General features: G+C 36.8%; 2 protein-coding genes across 2 annotated transcripts in view; one reads left to right on the forward strand and one right to left on the reverse strand.

The window, feature by feature from the left end:
• Nucleotides 1-21,211, forward strand: part of slc50a1 (solute carrier family 50 member 1) — a 214,583-nt gene that overhangs the window by 40,881 nt on the left and 152,491 nt on the right. The window lies entirely within an intron of this gene.
• Nucleotides 627-21,211, reverse strand: trim46a (tripartite motif containing 46a). The gene is made up of 12 exons (XM_079836837.1): nucleotides 20,832-21,211; nucleotides 17,842-18,097; nucleotides 16,138-16,288; nucleotides 12,654-12,852; nucleotides 8,705-8,851; nucleotides 8,415-8,510; nucleotides 6,608-6,861; nucleotides 6,263-6,384; nucleotides 5,196-5,543; nucleotides 4,030-4,259; nucleotides 2,416-2,483; nucleotides 627-2,311 (listed from the first exon to the last, which is right to left on the reverse strand). The coding sequence occupies exons 1-12, from the start codon at nucleotides 20,889-20,891 to the stop codon at nucleotides 1,921-1,923; spliced, it is 2,322 nt and encodes a 773-aa protein (XP_079692963.1). The 5' UTR covers nucleotides 20,892-21,211; the 3' UTR covers nucleotides 627-1,920.

The raw sequence follows: 21,211 nt of genomic DNA on the forward strand, positions 1-21,211 counted from the left end.
GGTCTTATATACCCTAGGCTATGCAAATTATGTTGCCCCTTGTGGCGGGAGTTTGGAAGGACCTGATTGGTCCGTCCCGCCCCACGGTCTCGCTATAGGTTGCTGCAGTTGCAGCGGCACAGCCAATCAGCACGCAGCTGCTTCCTGCTGAGAGTTGTGCAGCTGCACTGCGTATAAAAGGTATTTTTGGATAAAAATTTGCTTCAATATCTCGAGGTAAGGAATTCCCCCATAGCGTTTTAGCAAAACGCAATACGAGAGTACTCTCGTAAGGGAACTACAATGTGCACAAAGAAAAAGAAAGGTGTGATCTAGGCATCACCTGATATTTTTTCTGTATTTATGTGAGGTGAATTACATAAAAGTCTAAACAAATATTTTGCTGTAAACTTCCCTTGGACAGATTCACGCAGAATGTGTTTTTGCATTTAAAAACACGAGACGCAGGGAAATGGAATGGGGGAAAGCAAGATCTCAAGACTTGTTTTTTTGACCGCATTTTTAAAACTATGTCATACGCAAGCGCACAAAAACATTGGAAAAGCAGCACAGTGGAACGCAGAAACGTGTTCTGTGTGACCGGCCCCTTAATAAAAATCATGGGGCATGAAAATAATACAAGTGAGAAACATTGATGCTTTATTTCACTTCTGTCATTAGAGTATTTTACAAACATTTAGCCTGTTTTCAAAGGGCCGGTTTAAGAAATGCTACATAATCTCAACATCAATATAAATTCACACAATGAGACCTGAATCTGCAACAATGCACTCAAATAGCGGAAAACATGGCCAAAACCAGAGCTTTCAGCAACTGTCTTTCTTTATTGCAACATAGCACACACTCGCGCACACGCACCATAAATACATTCGACGTTCAGCATACAATTCAAAAATGCCCTCGACACACACACAGACTCACGACTGACAGTTGCACGGTCATAAGCAGCATCCATTTCTGAAAATCAACTTTACCCGCTAAATCGTTGTTGCCATACCCGGTCTGCAAAAACAGAAAAAGAATAATGACCATAACAGTCAAGATTATGAAAAAAGCCTAACAAAAAAAAGTATGATGTGTGTCAAAGACTGTTGTGTTTTGAAGATTATTATTTAGGACATTCAAATGGGAGTCTTTTGTATTAGAGCAGGCACCTGTAGGGATCATAAAAGCAGATTCTTTTCATTACAACGTTGTTCTTTCCGTTTCACTTTTACTGTCAACCCTATTTTGGCCCAAACAAACCAAACAGACAAGGTCTCTATGCACAGAACGTGGACTGATACCAATACAACATGTCCAAACCACGGTTTGACATCTTGGTTGAGCCTCAAAGTAGCAACACAACTCAAAGACGTCGGGAACTACTCCGAAACACGAAACTGATCAACAGGACCGCTGTAAACGGTCTCAAATGGATAAGAACTGCAACATGACCACGTCAAGATGTTTTAACATTCCTGTAAAGAGCACATACATTATTAATGAATAAATCAAGGTGTTTGGTAACTATTAGCGCACCCATATTGGGCGGTTCGCATGCCAACAATGCTGGAAAACGAGTTTGTAAATAGCGAGGATTCATTTGTTTTTATAAGAACTTTCTAAATGAATTTGTCATGAGTGAACCTGAATCATACATGGACTATAATTCCATTGTTTTTGATTTTGTAGCCATAAAAATGAATGATTCCTCATTATTTAATGCTGACCTACATGTTGTTAGCATGCTACATGTTGTTAGCATCCATTAACGTTTTAATGTGTATACTTTGAAATGAAATCAATCTTAATATAAAATATCTTCAGTCAATGCATCATTAGCTATGAAATAAGCTCGTAAACAAAGTCGATAGAAAACGATAAAAGAATATTTGCCTAAAGGTGCTGATTTGACTAGTTTTAAAGCGATCAGACATTTCAGTGACCGGCGTCGGTGGCACGTGTTTGGATGGTCACTCGTCTTGGCGGGTTCTGCTCTGTACTGCGATTGGCTATTAGCTCCTGAAGCTGCAGAGCCCCTCCGCCAATGAAACAGAAGGCTGGGCAAACAGGGGCGGAGCAATCGACAGTCCCCTCCCACAGCACTCGCAGAGAGTGTGCGTCGTAGAAAGTGAGCCGCCCCTTCTCAAAGTCCAGACACAGTCCGAGGCGAGGTGGCAGGGGGGCAGTGAGGGGGCCAGTAGAACTGTTGGATGCCCCACACTTGGGTAGTAAAATCTTGCCCATGCCCATTGTGAGGAAACAGAATGGAGGAGGGCAGTCCTGGGCGTCCTCTGCACCGCTGTCATGACCACTGTCTGGATCATACCTACGGTGAAACGGGGGAGACAAAAAAAGTCATCAATAATATAGCTTACAAAAAAGTATTCCTCAGTCAACTCTAAAACATTTAAAAATGATGTTTCTCCTCACCGTGGACTTGCCATGTCTTGTGGAAGATGGAACCATTCCTGCAGTTTTGCTTCAACACCCACTCCCACCTACACAAATAGAAAACAATTCTTTAAGGCATAGGCATTAAAGGTTTTTCTTTTGTATCTGTTCATTTTAATATATATATATATATATATATATATATATTGTCGCTGTCGGGTCGAAACCTAGTATCTCCAAAAATGCTACTTTTCAGGAAATGGAAGAAACACTATATAAAAAAAAAAGAAATTTATATATATATATATATATATATATATATATATATATATATATATATATATATATATATATATATATATATATATATATATATATGTATATATATATATATATATATGTATATATATATATATATATATGTATATATATATATATATATGTATATATATATATATATGTATATATATATATATGTATATATGTATATATATATATATATGTATATATATATATATATATATGTATATATATATATATATATATATATATATATATATATATATATGTATGTATATATATATATATATATATATATATATATATATATATATACGTATATATATATATATATATATATACATACATATATATATATATATATATATATATATATATATATATATATATATATATATATATATATATATATATATACATATATATATATATATATATATATACATATATATATATATATATATATATATATACATATATATATATACATATATATATATATATATATATATATATATACATATATATACATATACATATATATATATATACATATATATATATATACATATATATATATATATATATATATATATATATATATATATATATATATATATATATATATATATATATATATATATATATATATATATATATATATATATATATATATATAAATTAAACACTGCATTTTGATATTGTGGCTTTATGAATGGTCAGAAATTTGCATGTCATTGTATTATTATTTTATCAAAATCAAGCTCAAATGGAGTTGCAATTTTTTTTTGACCAGTGATTAATAACTTGAATACACTTCTATCATGAACATGATTTTTTTTTAAATCAAAAATAATTTATATTTTTGGGGGGGCAATGAAGGTGAAGAAAAAAAATGTCTCATTGAAAAATGTAATTCTTGGAAAAAAAACTTAATTTGGCAAAATCCTATCTTATTATTTCACAGAAAAAATAAATAAATATAAAAAATATTACAACTGTTTGGAAATACACTTCTGCTCAAACATTTAGGTGGTATGATTTTTTAGGGTTTTGATAGAAGCCTCTTATGCTCACCAAAGCTGAATTTATTTGATTAAAAATTACAGTAAAAACAGCAAAAACGAATAACATGATCCAAATATGATGATTTTGTGCTTATGAAAAATGGGTTCTCATCTTTATTATCAGATTTTTGGAGTTCCAAAGAAAAAGCATTTATTTGAAATGTATGTGGTTTTTTTGGTCTTTAATGTCACTTTTGATCCATTTAATGCATCCTGCATTAAAGTATTAATTTATTTCAAAATAAAAATACTGCCCCCAAACTCCTGAATGGCAGTATATGTTCACCTTAACCAGGTAGGATCCAGGCTCCACTGAGCATGCCCAGTAATGTCGTCCCTGTGTGATAGAAACATCGGCCACAAGGAGGTCAGAGGTGAGGTGACATGAGGTGAGGGCACGATCAGCTGCTTGCAACAGAGTCATCCCAGGAACACTCCGGGCGTACGTCTGTCCTTTCCCCAGCGCCACCCGCTCCGCATGCAGGCCCCAGCGCGAATCCAGGCAGAACGACAACACTGAGATTGAGGTTTGCAGGAGAAGAGGAGTGGAGGAGAGGGATGGAAAGGTCAGGTCATAGGGAGCAGAACACAAAATGAAAAGAGGATGAGGGAGTGAAACAACATGTAAATAGAAGAGAGAATGAAATGGAGAGGGGGGATACGTATGGATAAGCATAAAATGGAAGAAATGGGATTGGAAATTTGGAGAAAAGAGGGGAAACAAAGAGGAAAGCAGGAACATTGTACATATTCCAGGACTCTAGGATTCAGAGGAGATCAAGCAGCTGATATTCCAGTTAAATAGGAATACAAGTCAAAGAAACAGAGATAACAGGAACAAAGGAAGGTGGAGAATAACAGGAAGCAGAAGGAGAAGTAATACAGAGAGAAGAGCAAAAAAGAGATGTGTCAAAGAGTCGTGGATAAGCACTGAGAAATATACTAGCGATAAGCAACAGAATTAACTATGAGAGAAAACAAAAAAAGAGAATATGATATGCATATAATAGCACAAAACAAAAACAGGTTCAGTTTGATGTAATAGAATTGTGGTATGAATGGATCAATCAATGATAGATAGACAGACAGACAGACAGACAGACAGACAGACAGACAGACAGACAGACAGACAGATAGATAGATAGATAGATAGATAGATAGATAGATAGATAGATAGATAGATAGATAGATAGATAGATAGATAGATAGATAGATAGATAGACAGATAAACAAAACAAAAAAATAGATGAATGAATGGAAAAATGAATACATGGATTGAAGAATAAATAAAGGAAGAATGAGAAACAGGATATCAATTCTAAGTCAAAGAAATAGAATGACTGGAAAGGATGCAAAACAAAGCATTCAATATGTGAGAAACCAGGGAGCTTGAGGGAAATAAATGTATTTCTGAATAGCTGATATTTTGAAGTGATACTGGACGTGTCTTACCTGGTGCAGGTGGTGTGTGTAGATACACCTCCTCACTGTACTCTCCAAACCCCGCCTTATTACAGCCTCGAACTCTTAGGACATACACACTGTCCATCTCTAGCTTGTCAATCACTGCACTTGTCCCGCCCACATCATCCAGACGCTGCCAGTTAGAGTGTGTGCCATTACTTCCTGAGCTTCCTTCAGACCAGACTCTGCCCCATAATGCTCCAGCTCCGCCCACTTTCCTCTGATACTCCACTGAATAGTGCCAGGCGGGAGCGGAGTCCTGTGGGAGGCGCCAGCACAAATAGAGCTCGTTATAGGCCAGGGTCTTTTGAGTGTCAATCACAGGCGCCAATGGGGCTGCAGAAGGAAAATGAGGCCTCGGGTTAGATGTGAATTCAATTTGTTCAATTATACTATAAATAACTTAGAAAACCAACTCAAGGGGCCCTATTTTAACGATCTGAGTGCATGGTACAGGTGCACTTAGGGCGTGTCCGAATCCACTTTTGCTAGTTTAACCACGGAAAAAAATGGTCTGCGTGCCCGGTGCATGATCTAAAACTTAATGAGTCGTGGGTGTGTTTTGGGCTTAACGTGCAATTAACCAATCAGAGTCTCATCTCCCATTCCCTTTAAAAGCCAGTTGCGCTTGCACCATGGCGTATTTGCTATTTACATGGTGGAATTTGCTGACAGAAAGACTGAATGCTTCTCCACAGATTAACCCTCTGCGCATCCCTGTGTGTGTAATAAGCAAGAGTGTACGCACGTTGTGCACCCGCCTATAGGGGCATATTACTAATGTGCGCTTTAAATAACACAAAAAATACTGCGTTTTCAGTTGTCTCAAAATAGAAACGCGCCAACAATGTGTCTGAACACACCTCGGTTTCAGACCAGCACGCCCATGGGTGAACAGATGGGTGCGAGTGCATGTTGCTATTTAAACAACGTGGCTCTGGACGTGAAAATGATAACTGAATCAGGCTGAAATGAGCAAAAAACATTTGCGTCGCGTTGTGCCGGGTGTATGATAGGGCCCAAGGTATTTAAGAAAATTTTGTTTTTATGAAAACCTTGTATAAAGTCCATGCTGCTGAGTGCTTTGAGTTCTCTGGAGACATCCATCTGAAAGTGTCGAAACGAGGGATCAGCAGATAGAGAGAAATGCTGAAGATGTTCTATTGCTTTTACCAGTCTGAGAAGAAGACAGATAAAAAATCAAGTAAAACTTAAATGAATATAAAGAAGCTCTCTGCAAACCAATTGACTATGTGTAACATAATATTCCAACGTCTCTGTGTACCTTATTGAAAGCAGTTCAATGGAAACACACAATAGGCTATTGTGGGTTTTGTATTTCATAAAAGAACAGATTCACGTAATCCCAGCAACAAAAACCCACAAACATACAGTCTAACCTGTTGTGCGTGACTCTGGCGGCCTGCACAAAGCACGGCTGGTCAGTTTCCTTAAGAAGCTCCTGAGTGTATGTGAGCAGCCCTGTGTTTTCCAAAAGACTCTGTTTTTCTGAGAGCTGTGTGTTCAGAGCCCCTGCCCGCTGTGCTCGAGCCCCCTCCATCAACATGGCCAAAGCCCCCTGACGCTCCGCCAGCACACCACGCAATTCACTCACATACTGATTCAACTGCTCCTTAGCCACTGCGCTGTTCACCTGAACAGAAAAAGGGAAGAGCAAAGCTTGACATATCTTTTAAAACATCATAAATATATTATGATTTAATATGTAAATATTTCATTTATTTTATAACTTTACAATAAGGTCTCATTTGTTAACATTACTTACTGTATTAACTAACATGAACTAACCAATAGAGCAATGAGCAATACATTTGTTACTGTATTTGTTAATCCCTCACGGACCTACGTCACTCGGTGGCAATATATGCATAATGCTGCCCAAATGCATACGCAAAGAAAGAAGGCATGGCTTCAGTTATCGTAGTAGTGTTGTCACCGCCATATTGTGGAGACGCTGTGTGTTTCTATGCGAAAGCAACACTTTATTTGCCCTTCCGGAAGTGGACGCAATTAGGAATCAGTGGTTAAGATTTATTTACAACACTGTTCCAGAACAGTACAACCCAAATGTTTGTGCGTGTGCAGCACATTTTACGGAGGACGGTTTTCTGAACCTGGGAGAGTACAAGACCAGCTGTGCACAAAGGCTATTTCTAAAAAAATGGGATAATTCCAACTTTGCTTGGGCAATCTGGCGCTTCTGAATCAGAGCCTGCAAGTATGTTTTATTATTTGTTAGTTCAAGTTTTTGCTGTTCAAATGCAGAGTTTTGTGCGGTGTACACTGCAGTCATTCATATGATCAAAGGTGCAGAGATGAATTTATGTTTATCATAGTATGTATACATAGTATCCTCTGTTCTCCGCTTATAACTTGTGGTGAAAATATGACAAACACAGATGCAGTTTTCTGTTTAAAACCGGCCGCTCAAGCAGAGGTGAAATAGCACGCGACCTGGGCTTTCACCTGAACCGCGGCTTGCGTTCTGCAAATACAAAAGAGTATTCGACCAATCGGATCAGTCATCTGTGTTTTCAGAATCCGAGAATCGGGCTCGAACTGATATGATAAAACTGATTACTGATTATTAACTGTCGTTGTAATTGCTTTGGAAGCTGAAGCTCGCAATTATATTTTTCACAAATAAATGTAGGCTTCTAAAAGTCTATAACACCACTGAAAAAACAGTGTCTCCTGGAGAGACAATGACGTATTATCCACCTCTAGATTTCAAATCTAGAATAGTATTTTAAATGTCAAATATTTTAATTCAATATCGAAATATTTAATTTATTTAAATTTAAATATTAAAATTAATGTTAAATTAAAATAAATAATAATATATATTAAATTAAACCATGAATAATTATTAAAAATTAAGTATTAATAATAATTTGATTTGAATTTAATATAACATTTGACATATTTTCATAATTTCCAGAATTAATCTTGGTCATGCCCACCATCACATTTGGCCATAAAAATATTTCACAATTTGCATCTTTTTTCATTCTGACTGTTAAAAGTCTATAACACAGAGGAAAAAACACAGGACATTGACAAAACCACTCCTGGATCCAGGTGAAATCCTGCAACTTCTTCCCCACTGCGTTTTCACACCACTCTAAGATGGAGTATGTGTCTCATAAACACTGAAAGTATAATTAAAACACCAATGCTGTGTACCTCAGTCTGAGCAATGCCGCTTTCTACTTGGGTGATCTGTGCCTGTATAGAATCCTGATTGGCCAAGATGTAGTTCATCTCCTTGGTGATCTTCTCCTGTGATTTCACAACATGGAGAAAGCTGAGTAACGTTCAACACAGACAACACTGTAGAGCTTCTGTGCAGGGCTGGAGCTTAGAAAGATTGGCTCAAATAACCATTTTATACAGGAAAGAAGGGCATGTTGGGCATAATTACATTGTTTATAGTCAAAAGATTCAGCTCTGTAGAGCATACAAGGAACAGATACCTTTAGAGTTTGGTAAGCCAACGCAATAGGAATGATCTTGTGTCCACTGTGGGCCCGACGGAGTTTACAAAGTGGACACAACAGATGCTGACATGACCTGCAGTAAAACTGCAACCTCTCTTGCTCATGTTCCACACAAACTAATACCTGCAAGTGAGTGAGAGATAGAGGAGATAAATGGACAGGAAAAAGACAGAGAGGGAGGAAATGAGATTAAGGGGAACTTTTGAGACTAATATGTTTATCAAAAATCCTCTTGGTTGATTGCTGTGGAAAAGGACAATATTTGAATATCATTTGAATGGGGTTTTTATTGTTATTTTATTTTTACAGAATTTAAGGCCAATACGTTTTTCAGTGAAAAAAAAACAACCATGTATATATACAGTACATTTTGCATTCAAAAGTTTGGGCCAGCACAATTTTGTAAGTTTTGTAAGTTCATGCTTACCAAGGCAGCATTTATTTGTTCAAAATAGTAAAAACATAACTGTTTTCTATTTTGATATATTTTAAAATTAATTTATTCCTAATTTAGTAATTTATTCCTCTGATGGCAAAGCAGAATTTTCAGCATCATTACTCCAGTTTTCCGTGTCACATGATCATTCAGAAATCATTCTAATTTCTAGTTTGCTGCTCAAGAAACATTTCTTATTATTATCACTGTTGAAAATAAATGTGCTTTTTCTGTGATGCATTTTTTTCAGGATTCTTTGATGAATAGAAAGTTCAAAAGAGCAGCATTTATTTGAAATATAATTTTTTTTGTAACATTGTCTTTCTTGTCACTTTTGATCAATTTAAAGAATCGTTGCTAAATAAAAGTATTAATTTCTTAAAACATCCACAACAACAAAATTGTATATATTTATTTTAAATGGTATATATTCAATTAAATTTATCTGTGTAGTGTTTTTCACAATATATATTGTTTCAAAGCAGCTTTACAGCAAATGTGTTATCAGAGGTGACTGTGTCCAATTAATGTCCATATTTCAGAAATGTACAGTTCTGAGATAATACAGTTAGCTGTATTAATTTTAGGCAGAAACTATGATCTCATTAAAGTAATCATTACGAGTTGTGAACATAATGATTACAATATATAGAACTTTTGGCAGTGGACAGTGTGCGAAATACCCATCAATATTACGGGGGGTCCCCATCTTCCGATTGTATACCGATCAAAATGTTTTAAACTACAATTTAAAAATATTTATTTAACACTGAACATTTTTAGCATTCCAGCAGACATTACATAAGCAAAGCACAATATAACTATAAAAAATTTGTTTATTTGGCCATCTTATCTTATCTTTGGCCTATTATGTCTACAAGTATCATAATCAAATCATAATCAAATTTTGTTTGTTTGTTCATGAGAGGTTTTGCAAGCCTCTGCAAAAACTCTGGCGGTTTGAGCAGTGAGTGGAGTCTGACAAACTTAAAACATATTGGTCATTGCGTACAAGAGATCAACAACTATGTCACGTTGTAAACTGTTTTGTAAAGACGCCATTTCTGCATCTTTCTCGGACACTTTAAAGTAGGGATGCACCGAATCCAGATTTTTGGGGTTCGGCCGAATACCGAATCCACTGGTTAAGATTCAGCCAAATATGAAACCGAATACCGAATCCTACTGCCATCCTCAGTCCATTGTCACAGTAAACACATTAATGAAGTAAACAACGTCCACAGCAGTGTAGGGATGCTATTGACCATTTAACCGTTAACCGAAAGTAGATCTTCGACCGATTAATAGCCTAATATCAGTTAAACGGTTTAAATGTTTTTAACGCTTTTTTGTTTGGTTTTTTTGATGCATAGTTAAGAAATACGCTGTATAGCGTTTGTTCACTCGTGGAGCGTGTCGACATGTGCAACCACAAACCAGATATATCTCGCAAAATGAAGCAATGGAAAAGCTTACTGTGTGGGACCATTTCGACAGAAAAAAATACAGCAGTAGTACAAGCTCCTGACTGGTGGAAAGCAAATGAAAGGCGCTTCCCGAGGCTGGCCACTCAAGCGAGGTGTTATCTCTGTATTCCTGGGGCATCAGTGCCGTCTGAAGCCTTGTTTAAGGTTTTTAATAGTGTGGTTTTGGTCAAGTTTACTAAAGTAAACATTGTCGGGTATGTTCTTCTCACCGCTGTTTCCTGATGGTTTATAGAAAAATTACCCCGAGTCGCCCTCTGTCGTTTCAAAGAACAGCACAACAGAGAGCGCAAGAAAGCGCGCGCGCTGTCAGCCGAGGCTCGCGCGCTGCGGAGACAGAAGGATTGAGAGGTTGTTTTCTGCCGCGGGTTTAACTGTCAACAGGCTGCGCTCCAGACTAACCCACATCACTTAGACATGTTACTTAAAAATTTAAATAAAAACATACACGTGTAGGTTGAGGTAGGCCTGCAAAATTTTATTTGACAAAAAAAAAAAAACGATTCCGGTTCTTCAAAGCTTCAAACGGATTCAGTGTATTTTCGTTTTGTCATCTTAATTTGGTAATTTTTTAAGTGAAAAATATTTAGTGTAGGCCTATTTATTTTATTCTTTTTACTTATATTTTATCTGATCTGCGGCTGTTTGCACGGTAAAATAAAATAAATTTTGGCTGCTGTCTGTAGATTCCTTCATGCACAACTCGTGTTCTTTCGGATGTTTCATACGCAAATGTTTTAACAGCGGCTGTTGTTTAGGGTCCTTGCCACCACGAGGCAAATCGGCATTGAAAATTGAACATGTAGCTCGAATTGAATCGCCTTCTTTTGACTTGAAGTACTGCCACATTTTCTGTTCATGAGTTTCATTTTCACTTTCAACGGTAGCGTCATTACGTTCGACCAGCGGAGCGCATGTAATGCAAGCCTAGGGTTCGGTTCAGTGGAAAAGAATTCTGAGGTTCGGCAGAAACGGAACCCCCTCAAAAAGCCCAATATTTGGCCGAATCCGAACCCGAATCCTGGATTCGGTGCATCCATACTTTAAAGCCTTGTTTATACTCGACACGTCCGCAAGAGCGCAATCGGGTGTGCGTGGCAAAAATGACGTCATCGCAGAGTGTTAAGTGGACGAGGCGCCTCTCTCTCACACGCGCTGGTTGCTATATTTGATCGCGTCATCAAAAACTTCATTGCTCAGTCAAATTTATTCAGTCTTTTCACAAAGTACAATTTTTGCTATTTTCGGCCGAATAATTTTGGTGAATTCTGTATACCTGGTAAGCTTAAAACATTTTAGTGACCATATTTTATTTTGTATTTTTTGGACAAAATTTGAGACGGGCCCCCCCGTATTTTGCACACTGGCAGTGGTGCATGTTGATTCAGAGTTAATTCAGAGTTGATTCAGAGATATATGGCTGGTAAATTTTCTTAAAATACTGCTAAGTGTGAAAAAATATATATATATTAGGACTCTGGATGTTAACGGTCCAACCTGGAGTTTAATGTTTGACTCAAAGTTCACATAGGATTTCAAACCACATGAATGTAGCTTGAAAAGGATTTGTAAAAATCACATTTCGTGTCATGCAATCTTCATCCACACAGATGATTTCTGTATTTTGTCCCTCAGAATCAGTGGTTTGTCACATATAATTCAAGGTATTTCCCAATTTCATTGAGTTTTTTTATCATTACCCTATAGCCTACTCTACGCTATTTTCAGCAATAGTATCCAGCTGAAGTGTGTTTTTTTCTATAGGTCTGTGTTTAGGCTTTATTTGAGCAGTTCAACTATAATTGTAAAGGTAAAGATATTTTGCAGCACAGGGTGAAGTCGGTATGTACATTAACAATGATTTGAGACAATTATAATGTAAATGTAATATAAAACAAGGTAAATGGCGCTCTGTGGTAGCTGAGCTTCTTATCCGGTGTGCGACCCCCTAAAGACCATTATGTTTGTGGTGATCATCTCTCAGAATTGTCCCATAAGCTCTTACCTTGGGTCTAAAGCTGTGTGTGGGCAGGATGTGCTCGTGTTGGGCTCGCGGTGTGCCCCAAGGATGGTACAGTTTGAAGCACTCGTTACAGAAGTTGGACCTGCAGTCAGCACAGCCTTTGGTGGCCTCCAGAGCCTGAGGAGGTTTACAGAACTGGCACATGACTGCCATACTGCCAAGACTCACTGTGCGCCTGTACCTACACACATGGAGAAAGAGAGAGACATCAGTCATCTATTGTGCATTGAGGCTAATCTGAAAAGTAAACACGTATGGCTTGGGCTACCTGTATGCATGTTTGTTTAATTGCATGATATATTTGTATGTGTACATAAAGTATAGTGTGTGTTTGTTTGTGTGGTGTAAATGAAGACTGCATAAAAACAAAGCATCAGCACTTCACTTACATTCAGCTCCCTCACCCTCTCACAACTTCTCTTTTAAAGGAAAAGTTTAATCAACAAATGTTCACCCCCAGTGTCTTTTTTTTACTACACATCTAAGAGGAGAGAATGTTGTATTACCTATCTTTAGAATTTATTCATTTATTTTATTTATTAGATGTTAAAAGGAACCTTTTATTTAAGGAATAGTCTTTATTTATTTAAGAAATGTACAAATTTAATATGTAAATATTTATTTTTTTATCTTAATGTTTTATATATATTTGATTTAAAGCTGCTGTCCGTAACTTTTTTGTGTTCAAGATTTACAAAAATTATATAATGAGAATATACAACATGAATCCATTTTCCAAACCGTGTTTTTGTCTTACCCTGAATCATTATGGTACACTTATAATAAGATAATTAGACATAAACAGAGAGAAGTAGTTCCGGCTGCAATGTTCTTCTGCAAGACGCATGCAGTTCTGTTAATTAACCGCTAGAGCGCAAAAAGTTACGGGCTGCAGCTTTAATATACATATATTACATTACATTCATATTTACATTCTACAAGCAATCTTGTGCCAGTCAGTCATGCATGGAACTCTGCACGACAGGCGGAAGAAAAAATTATTAAGAATTAATTTCCACGTTGTACTAATTTGCTCCCTCGTTTTAGTTAAATCATGGCCACGTTGTACGAATTAATTTCACCTTTGGAAATCAGTTTAGTTATGATTTAACTCAAATGTGGGAATGCATTCTTAATTTGAAGCCACAATATCCTGTTTTTTCTCCTGTAGCTTTGGAATGGTTCAAATATATTGCATGAGTCATATCGACTGCTTTTATCCCTGCTATAAATTTTACGTTCCCAGAATGTTCTCAGAACGTCCCTGCTGGTATGAAGGACGTCATGATGTGGAGTTCTTTAAAGGGTTCGGGAACACTTTTTGGCGGACCTTCACAGAACATTTAGGACGTTCTTTGAACGTTTAGGGGACTATATTTTATTTGGAAATTTTGTGACCATGAGTGACCATACACTCTAAAAAAAAGGCTCGTAATCATAGGGGAACCTTTTTTAGTGCTATATAGCACCAATTTTGGTGCTTCAGTGGTTCTTCAGCGGTTCTTCAGAGGTGCTATATAGCACCTTAGTCAAAGAACCGGTGAAGAACCGCTGAAGAACCTCTGAAGAACCTCTGAAGAACCGCTGAAGAACCGCTGAAGAACCACTGAAGCACCAAAATTGGTGCTATATAGCACTAAAAAAGGTTCCCCTATGATTACGAGCCAAGAACCATTTTTGGTGCAATATGGAACCTTTTTTTTTTAGAGTGTAGAATAACCAAAATGCAACGTTCCCCTAAAGTCATATAAGGAATGTTATTATTTGACCAAAAGAGGACCATGCGGGAATGTTCTGTTAACATTCCAAATATCCTCTTTGTAACGTTGCTATGTGACCATAGAATAACCAAAATGGAACGTCCCCCTAAATTCATATTGGGAACGTTATTATATGACCAACAGAAGACCATGTGGGAACATTCTGTTAACGCCCCAGATGTCCTCTTTGTTACGTTGCCGTGTGACCATAGAATAACCGATATGGGACGTCCACCTAAAGGCATATCGGGAACGTTATTCTATGACCAACAGAGGACCATGTGGGAATGTTCTGTTAACATCCCAAATATCCTCTTTGTAACATTGCTATGTGACCATAGAATAACCAAAATGGAACGTCCCCCTAAATTCATATTGGGAACGTTATTATATGACCAACAGAGGACCATGTGGAAACATTCTGTTAACGCCCCAAAGGTCCTCTTTGTAACGTTGCCCTGTGACCATAGAATAACCGATATGGGACGTCCACCTGAAGGCATATCGGGAACGTTATTATATGACCAACAGAGGACCATGTGGAAATGTTCCATTACAGTCCCAAATGTCCTCTTTATAACGTTGCCGTGTGACCATAGAATAACCAATATTGAACGTCCACCTAAAGTCATATCGGGAACGTTATTATATGACCAACAGAGGACCATGTGGGAACGTTCTGTTAATGCTCCAAATGTCCTCTTTGTAACGTTGCCATGTGACCAGAGAATAACCGATATGGGACGTCCACCTAAAGGCATATCGTAAACTTTGTTATATGACCAACAGAGGACCATGGGGGAACGTTCTGTTAATGTCCCAAATGTCCTCTTTGTAACGTTGTTGTGTGACCATAAAATAACCCAAAAGGAACGTCCCCCTAAAGTCATATCAGGAACTTTGAACTGCAGCACTTTCATGACCAAAAGAGGACGTTTTAGGAACGCCCCTAATTTTCTATAAAGGTTCGGGATTTCCATCACCTTTAGAGAACCTTTAGGGAACGTTGCGCAAGGTCGTGAGAACGTCCCCTTCTACGTGGGATGCTACTTTTTGGTGATGTTTTGCTTGACATCCTTAATTCACTTTCATTATATGGAAAAGAGTGGCTAGTACATTCTTCTCCTTTTGTGTTCCATGGAAGAAAGCAAGTCATACAGGTTTTGAATAACATTTTCAATTTTGAGTTAAATATTTATTCTCTTGCTTATTTTAAGTAATAATTGAGTCCTGTGGTTTTTAACATTTTTCCATTGGAATGGGAGCCACGCAAGCTCTTTACTGGAAGGAAGAAACTAAATATTTTTCTGTTTCTGCCTTTTCTTGACCTCATTTTGCAATGCCAGTAAGGTGATTTGATTGGTCCACGTAGTGAGACTGCGTGAAAATATTCAAAGAGCTATCAACTCCTATGGTGATGTGCCTATGAATAGAAGCAAGTTCAGAACATCTAATCTATTGTTCAGTAGAACCAGTAGAACAACATTTCTGCATCTTACAGTACAGTTACTGGAATTGTGTATGGGTGTGTGTGTGTGTGTGTGTGTGTGTGTGTGTGTGTGTGTGTGTGTGTGTGTGTGTGTGTGTGTGTGTGTGTGTGTGTGTGTGTGTGTGTGTGTGTGTGTGTGTGTGTGTGTGTGTGTGTGTGTGTGTGTGTGTGTGTGTGCGTGCGTGCGTGCGTGTGACAGAGAGAGAGAGAGAGAGACCTCTCCACTATGCGCTCCAGCGTGAGGTTTCTCAGACAATCTGCAAGCCCTCTCTCTCCCAGCTCCACATCTTTTCCGCAGGTGGGACAGGGGAACAGCATGATCACTGGAGGGGTGTCTTTACGCCTCCTTCCTGGATGTGTCCCACACACTGCACAAAAAAGAGGGAGAGATGCAGCAGATAGAAAAAGCTGTTTCAACATTAAAGCTTCTTTAAGCCCCTATAAATCTAAGGTAGGAAGAAGAAAGGAACAGCTAATCAATGCGGGCAGAGAACAGAATCCAGAGGCCCTGTGTGTGCTGACACATTCAGAATCAGCCCAACACGACGGCTGCTACATTTAAACACACACGCACCTGCAAAGTGCTGCACAGATACAATACATCTAAATTGATACAGTAGCATCTGTGAACTTTTTGCACAGAGAAAAACTAGTGAAACTATGCTCAAGTCACATCATGATGTCATCATTTGAAATGTTATTTAATCTGGGCCCGGTTTCACAGACAGGGCTTAAATTAAGCCAGGATTAGGCTTTAGTTCAATTAGGGCATTTAAGTAGCTTTTATAAACGTGCCTTAGAAGAACAAAAAACCTTACTGGTGTGCATCTTGAGACAAAGCAATGCCACTGAGATATTTTACGATATGCCAGTGCAAACTGCTTTCAGTTAAAACAGCTCAAACATGCATTTTTGCCTGGGACTAGCTTAAGCCTTGTCTGTGCAACCAGGGGATAATGAAATAAATAAATAAATATTTTTGTAATAAACAACAAAATAATTTTAAAATAAATATTATAATTATTAAATTACAACCAACTATACCAACATTTTAAGCATTATTTAATATAATTAAATAATCCAATTGTTTTTTTAAAGATATAATTTATATAATTAATTTAAATACCTAAAATAATATGTGAATAAGTTATAATTATTAAAGGATGATCAAATAAATAATCAACTGGACATGAATGATTGAATTGAGCTGAAATTATTTGTTTATGGATGATTAAAAAGACCACAAAAAGATACATCTAATATTAGTTATCAGGTAAAATGTTAATATAAACTAAAATTCAAAAGTTTGGGTTAGTAAGATTTTTTTTAAAGGAAATTAAAGGTTTTATTCAGCATTAAATTTTTTTATAATGTAACAAAGATTTATATTTTAAATAAATGCTGTTCTTTTGAACTTTCTATTTATCATAGAATCCTGAAACAATGTTTCTGTTTTCACAAATATCTTAAGCAGAACAACTGTTTTCAACATTGATAATAATAATAATAAGAAAAGTTTGTTGAGCACCAAATCAGTATATTAGAATGATTTCTGAAGGATCATGTGACACTGAAGACTAGAGTAGCGATGCTCAAAATTCAGCTTTGCCGTCTGATAAAAAAAATATATTTTTTAGATATTTTACAATTGTTATAATATTGTTATAGTATAAACAATATTTCAGTTTTTATTGTATTTTGAATCAAATAAATGCAGCCTTGGTGAGCAATGCATTAAAAACAATACCAACCCCAAACTTTTAAGTGGTAGTGTACAGTTTAGGTGTCACTATAAAAAAATACTTGACTGCAGAACTGACCGATTGATTGACAAATCAGAATCGAGCATCCCAGAGAGCCGTGCAATAAAATGTCAGCACACCTGATTTTGATCTAGGTGTCTATTGATGAACACACAAACCTGTTCTGATCACCCGGTCTAGGCGGTCTGTTTTGGGCGGAGGTCTGCGTGCCTGTCGGGGAGAGCGTGTGTTGGGGCTTGAGGTGGGCGTGTTGGGCTCTGGGGGGAGCTCAGGGGGTGGGTATCCTCTCTGAACCAAGACTTCTGCCGCACACAGCACACACACGCTGTGCATACATGGCAACACTATCGGCTGCTTCACCATCTCCTCACACACGGGACAGTGCAGCTCTCTCTCTATACTCTTCATATTGGACTAGACAGAGAAAGGGACAGTTATAACAAATATTTAGCAGAGCAAAGCATTCAATGGACCATGCAAGCACAGACAACACTCTCTCTTTATGTACATTATAGATTATGTTGATATTTATAGACAGATCATAACCATATAACCTTTTTTAGTGGTAAAGGCTTTATAATATATTATAAAATACCTTATTCCTGATGTTACATATGCAGTTTTTGAAGCAACACTGTAGGTTTTATTTTTATTTTATACGCTGTAAAAAAAAAAATATATATATATATATATATATATATTTTTTTTTTCTAAGTTGCAAAAAACCCAAAGATTATTATAGTGTGTTTCACGGGAAAATACTATTTCAGTATTTCTACTTTATAATGTGCTATGGATTGAGTTTTTGAAAAGTAAACATTACTGGCATTGGTTGGTCAGTAGCGTGTCATAAAGGTCAGAATATTTGCATATCAGGAAAATTATGTAAATGCCAAAAGCAACCCACACAAACAGTCCTGTTGTTTATTAAAAGTGTAGTCAATACTTCCCTCTTTCTAGTGCTTGCAAATTTCCACAGTAATGGAAATACTTGTATGCAACATTCAAATCATGCAGTCACGATTTCAGACATATGACTAATATTTGTAATAGCTACATTTTATCAACAATTGAGAGATTTAAAAGTTGTTTCTACTTTTACAAATCTGTTAAAAATCTGTTTAACTTGTCTAGAAGTACAAGAAAATCGTTCCTCAAAAACTCGAAAAACTTGATGCTGGCTTCTGTAATACAGACTAAGTTCACGGAAATCTTGTTTATTTACATTCCTTCCACTCAAGTTTCATATCTGGCATAACTTGGAGTCAAATTTAAGGAAGTGAACATTTTTATTACTTTTTCGTATTTGACCATACTCATAAACAACCATGGTAAGTCGGGTTCTGGAAATAAAAATCCCATTCATTTTCTCCATAGGGAAATTGATTCTGAATGCTAACTTATAATTCTATAAAGACAGACTGTGAGCTCTGAGGTTGTTAATCGATATGCTTTTGTCAAACCGGTTAAGTCAAGTCAAGTTTGTCAATCCACATTATTTCAACATATTCTTTAAATAATCATGTTTTACAGTGGTGAAAAACTATACATTACTCTTGATTCGGCAAAAAAATCTCAGTCACACTTTAGTTTAGGGTCCAATTCTCACATTTAACTAAATATTAACCAAGACTTTTGCCTCAATAAACTCCTAATTACTGCTTATTAATAGTTAGTAAGGTAGTTGTTAACTTTAGGTATTGGGTAGGATTAGGAATGTAGAATAAGGCAATAATATGTGCTTTATAAGTACTAATAAACAATAATATGCATGCTAATAAGCAACTAGTTAATAGTGAGAATTGGACCCTAAACTAAAGTGTTACCAAAATCTCCACGAAATCACAGAACTGCAAATAAATCATGCCAAATGAGCACATTAGTGACTGCCCACTCCCATAAAGCACTGTGAATGACTTTAATCTTCACACATTCTCAAACTACTTAAATATTTGTATGCATAATATGCCTATTTTGCAATAAAGGTCAAATGTTATGTTTCTATGTATAAATCAACATCTTTAAACCAATAGTTTTATATTTCTTCATTGTTTTTAATTAAATGGATGTCTTTTGCAAGTTGTACATTTTAGTACGATTTTCAAAAAGAACTGCTTCATATTAAACTTTGTAATGTGATTCAGCTTGTAGCTGATCGGTTTGGTCCATGGCTTATGACTCTTAAACAAAAACTTTTTTTTTTTTTTTTTTAAACCTCTATGGGAAAAATATTTCTAGAACCAGATTGCTAAAAGGGGGCCTTTTTGCATTGGTCTCCATCAATAAAAAAAGGTTTCCCTACTGAAAAAGAAAATGCTGACCTCAGCTGCTCAGCTGGTTTGGATATCTGGTTTGGTTAGCATCTTGCTAACCAGCAGAAAAGTGCCCTAAACACCTCTAAAGCAGCCAACAGACCAGCCTGGGAGGCAAGCAAATCCATTTAAGCTATTTTAAGCTCTTTTATGTTAAGCATCTAGCAATTATTTCCCCCTGAGCTGACAGCATACGTTTTATTCTGTCAATAAGCCATTCAAATAATTAAATTCGCCCAGCTGTCTTCTGTTCCTCTTTTAGTTAGTCCAGACGTTCTGCCTCGCGGCCTCAGCCCTCTTGCATCCCGTATCTATGGCAACGTGCATCCTGTCGCGCGACAGTAGCTCAGCGATAAGGCCTTTTCCTCTTCTTATAGATTGTAAAGGCTCCTTTATATTTCCTTTACATCTTCTCTAACATTTAAATCAATTAATATATTGCACCAGCGTCTGATATAAATCAATCATTCTAAGGTAGACTAAATGCGTCAGTCTATTCAATCGTGTACAGGAAAATAAATATATTATGTTAGCTATATATTAGGCCTATACGCTTGAGCAAATAGATTATAAAATAACTAAAGTAAAAGCAGCCGTGCTTCATACAGGTGTTATTACCGAGCAAATAATATGCTCTCAGTAAAGAATGGGGGAGGTGATCTAGCCTATTTAACGGTATTTTTAAATGTTAGATATCGGCCTGAAAAACACACAAATGTCCAATTTAGCCTATTAGAAAGCTGACCATAAACACGCATTCGTGTGTTAAATAACAACCGCCTGCAAATGACAGATAACGTGCAAATATGTGGCTTTAATAATGCAAATGTACTTACGCTTATGCGCACGAGGGCGTCCATAATGGATGTAAAGGTCTGCAACTCCGCATCTGCCATTGTAGGAAATATGCCGATGGTTAGATTAATATCAAATGAAATAAACGCTATTATTGAGCGCCTTTTTCTACGTATAGAATCATTTAAACAATTAACGGTTTATAAGATGAGGACACCGCGAAATAAAACAAAATGGTTGAGCATGCAACTGAAATTGACAGCTAGACCTTTACGTTACTGATGATATTTGTGTCTAAGAGAGGTCCAATTTAACGCAATCCATGTTGATTTAGGGGGTTTCCAACAGTGCTTGCAGTGGTCTATTCTGACATGTAGGCGATGGATGTTATGAGGTGTTCAGGGGGAGATCAGCACAGAGC

This window comes from Gobio gobio (genome assembly GCF_949357685.1).
Source record: "Gobio gobio genome assembly, chromosome: 15".
NCBI classification, from domain to species: Eukaryota; Metazoa; Chordata; class Actinopteri; order Cypriniformes; family Gobionidae; genus Gobio; species Gobio gobio.

Coding starts and splice junctions, on each gene's coding strand:
- trim46a (XM_079836837.1), bottom strand. CDS start 20,891: ATGGCAGATGCGGAGTTGCAGACCTTTACATCCATTATGGACGCCCTC. Junction 5,544..6,262: donor CAGCATGGACTTTATACAAG/GTTTTCATAAAA, acceptor TTCCTTCTGCAG/CCCCATTGGCGCCTGTGATT. Junction 2,312..2,415: donor CAAGACATGGCAAGTCCACG/GTGAGGAGAAAC, acceptor GTTTCACCGTAG/GTATGATCCAGACAGTGGTC.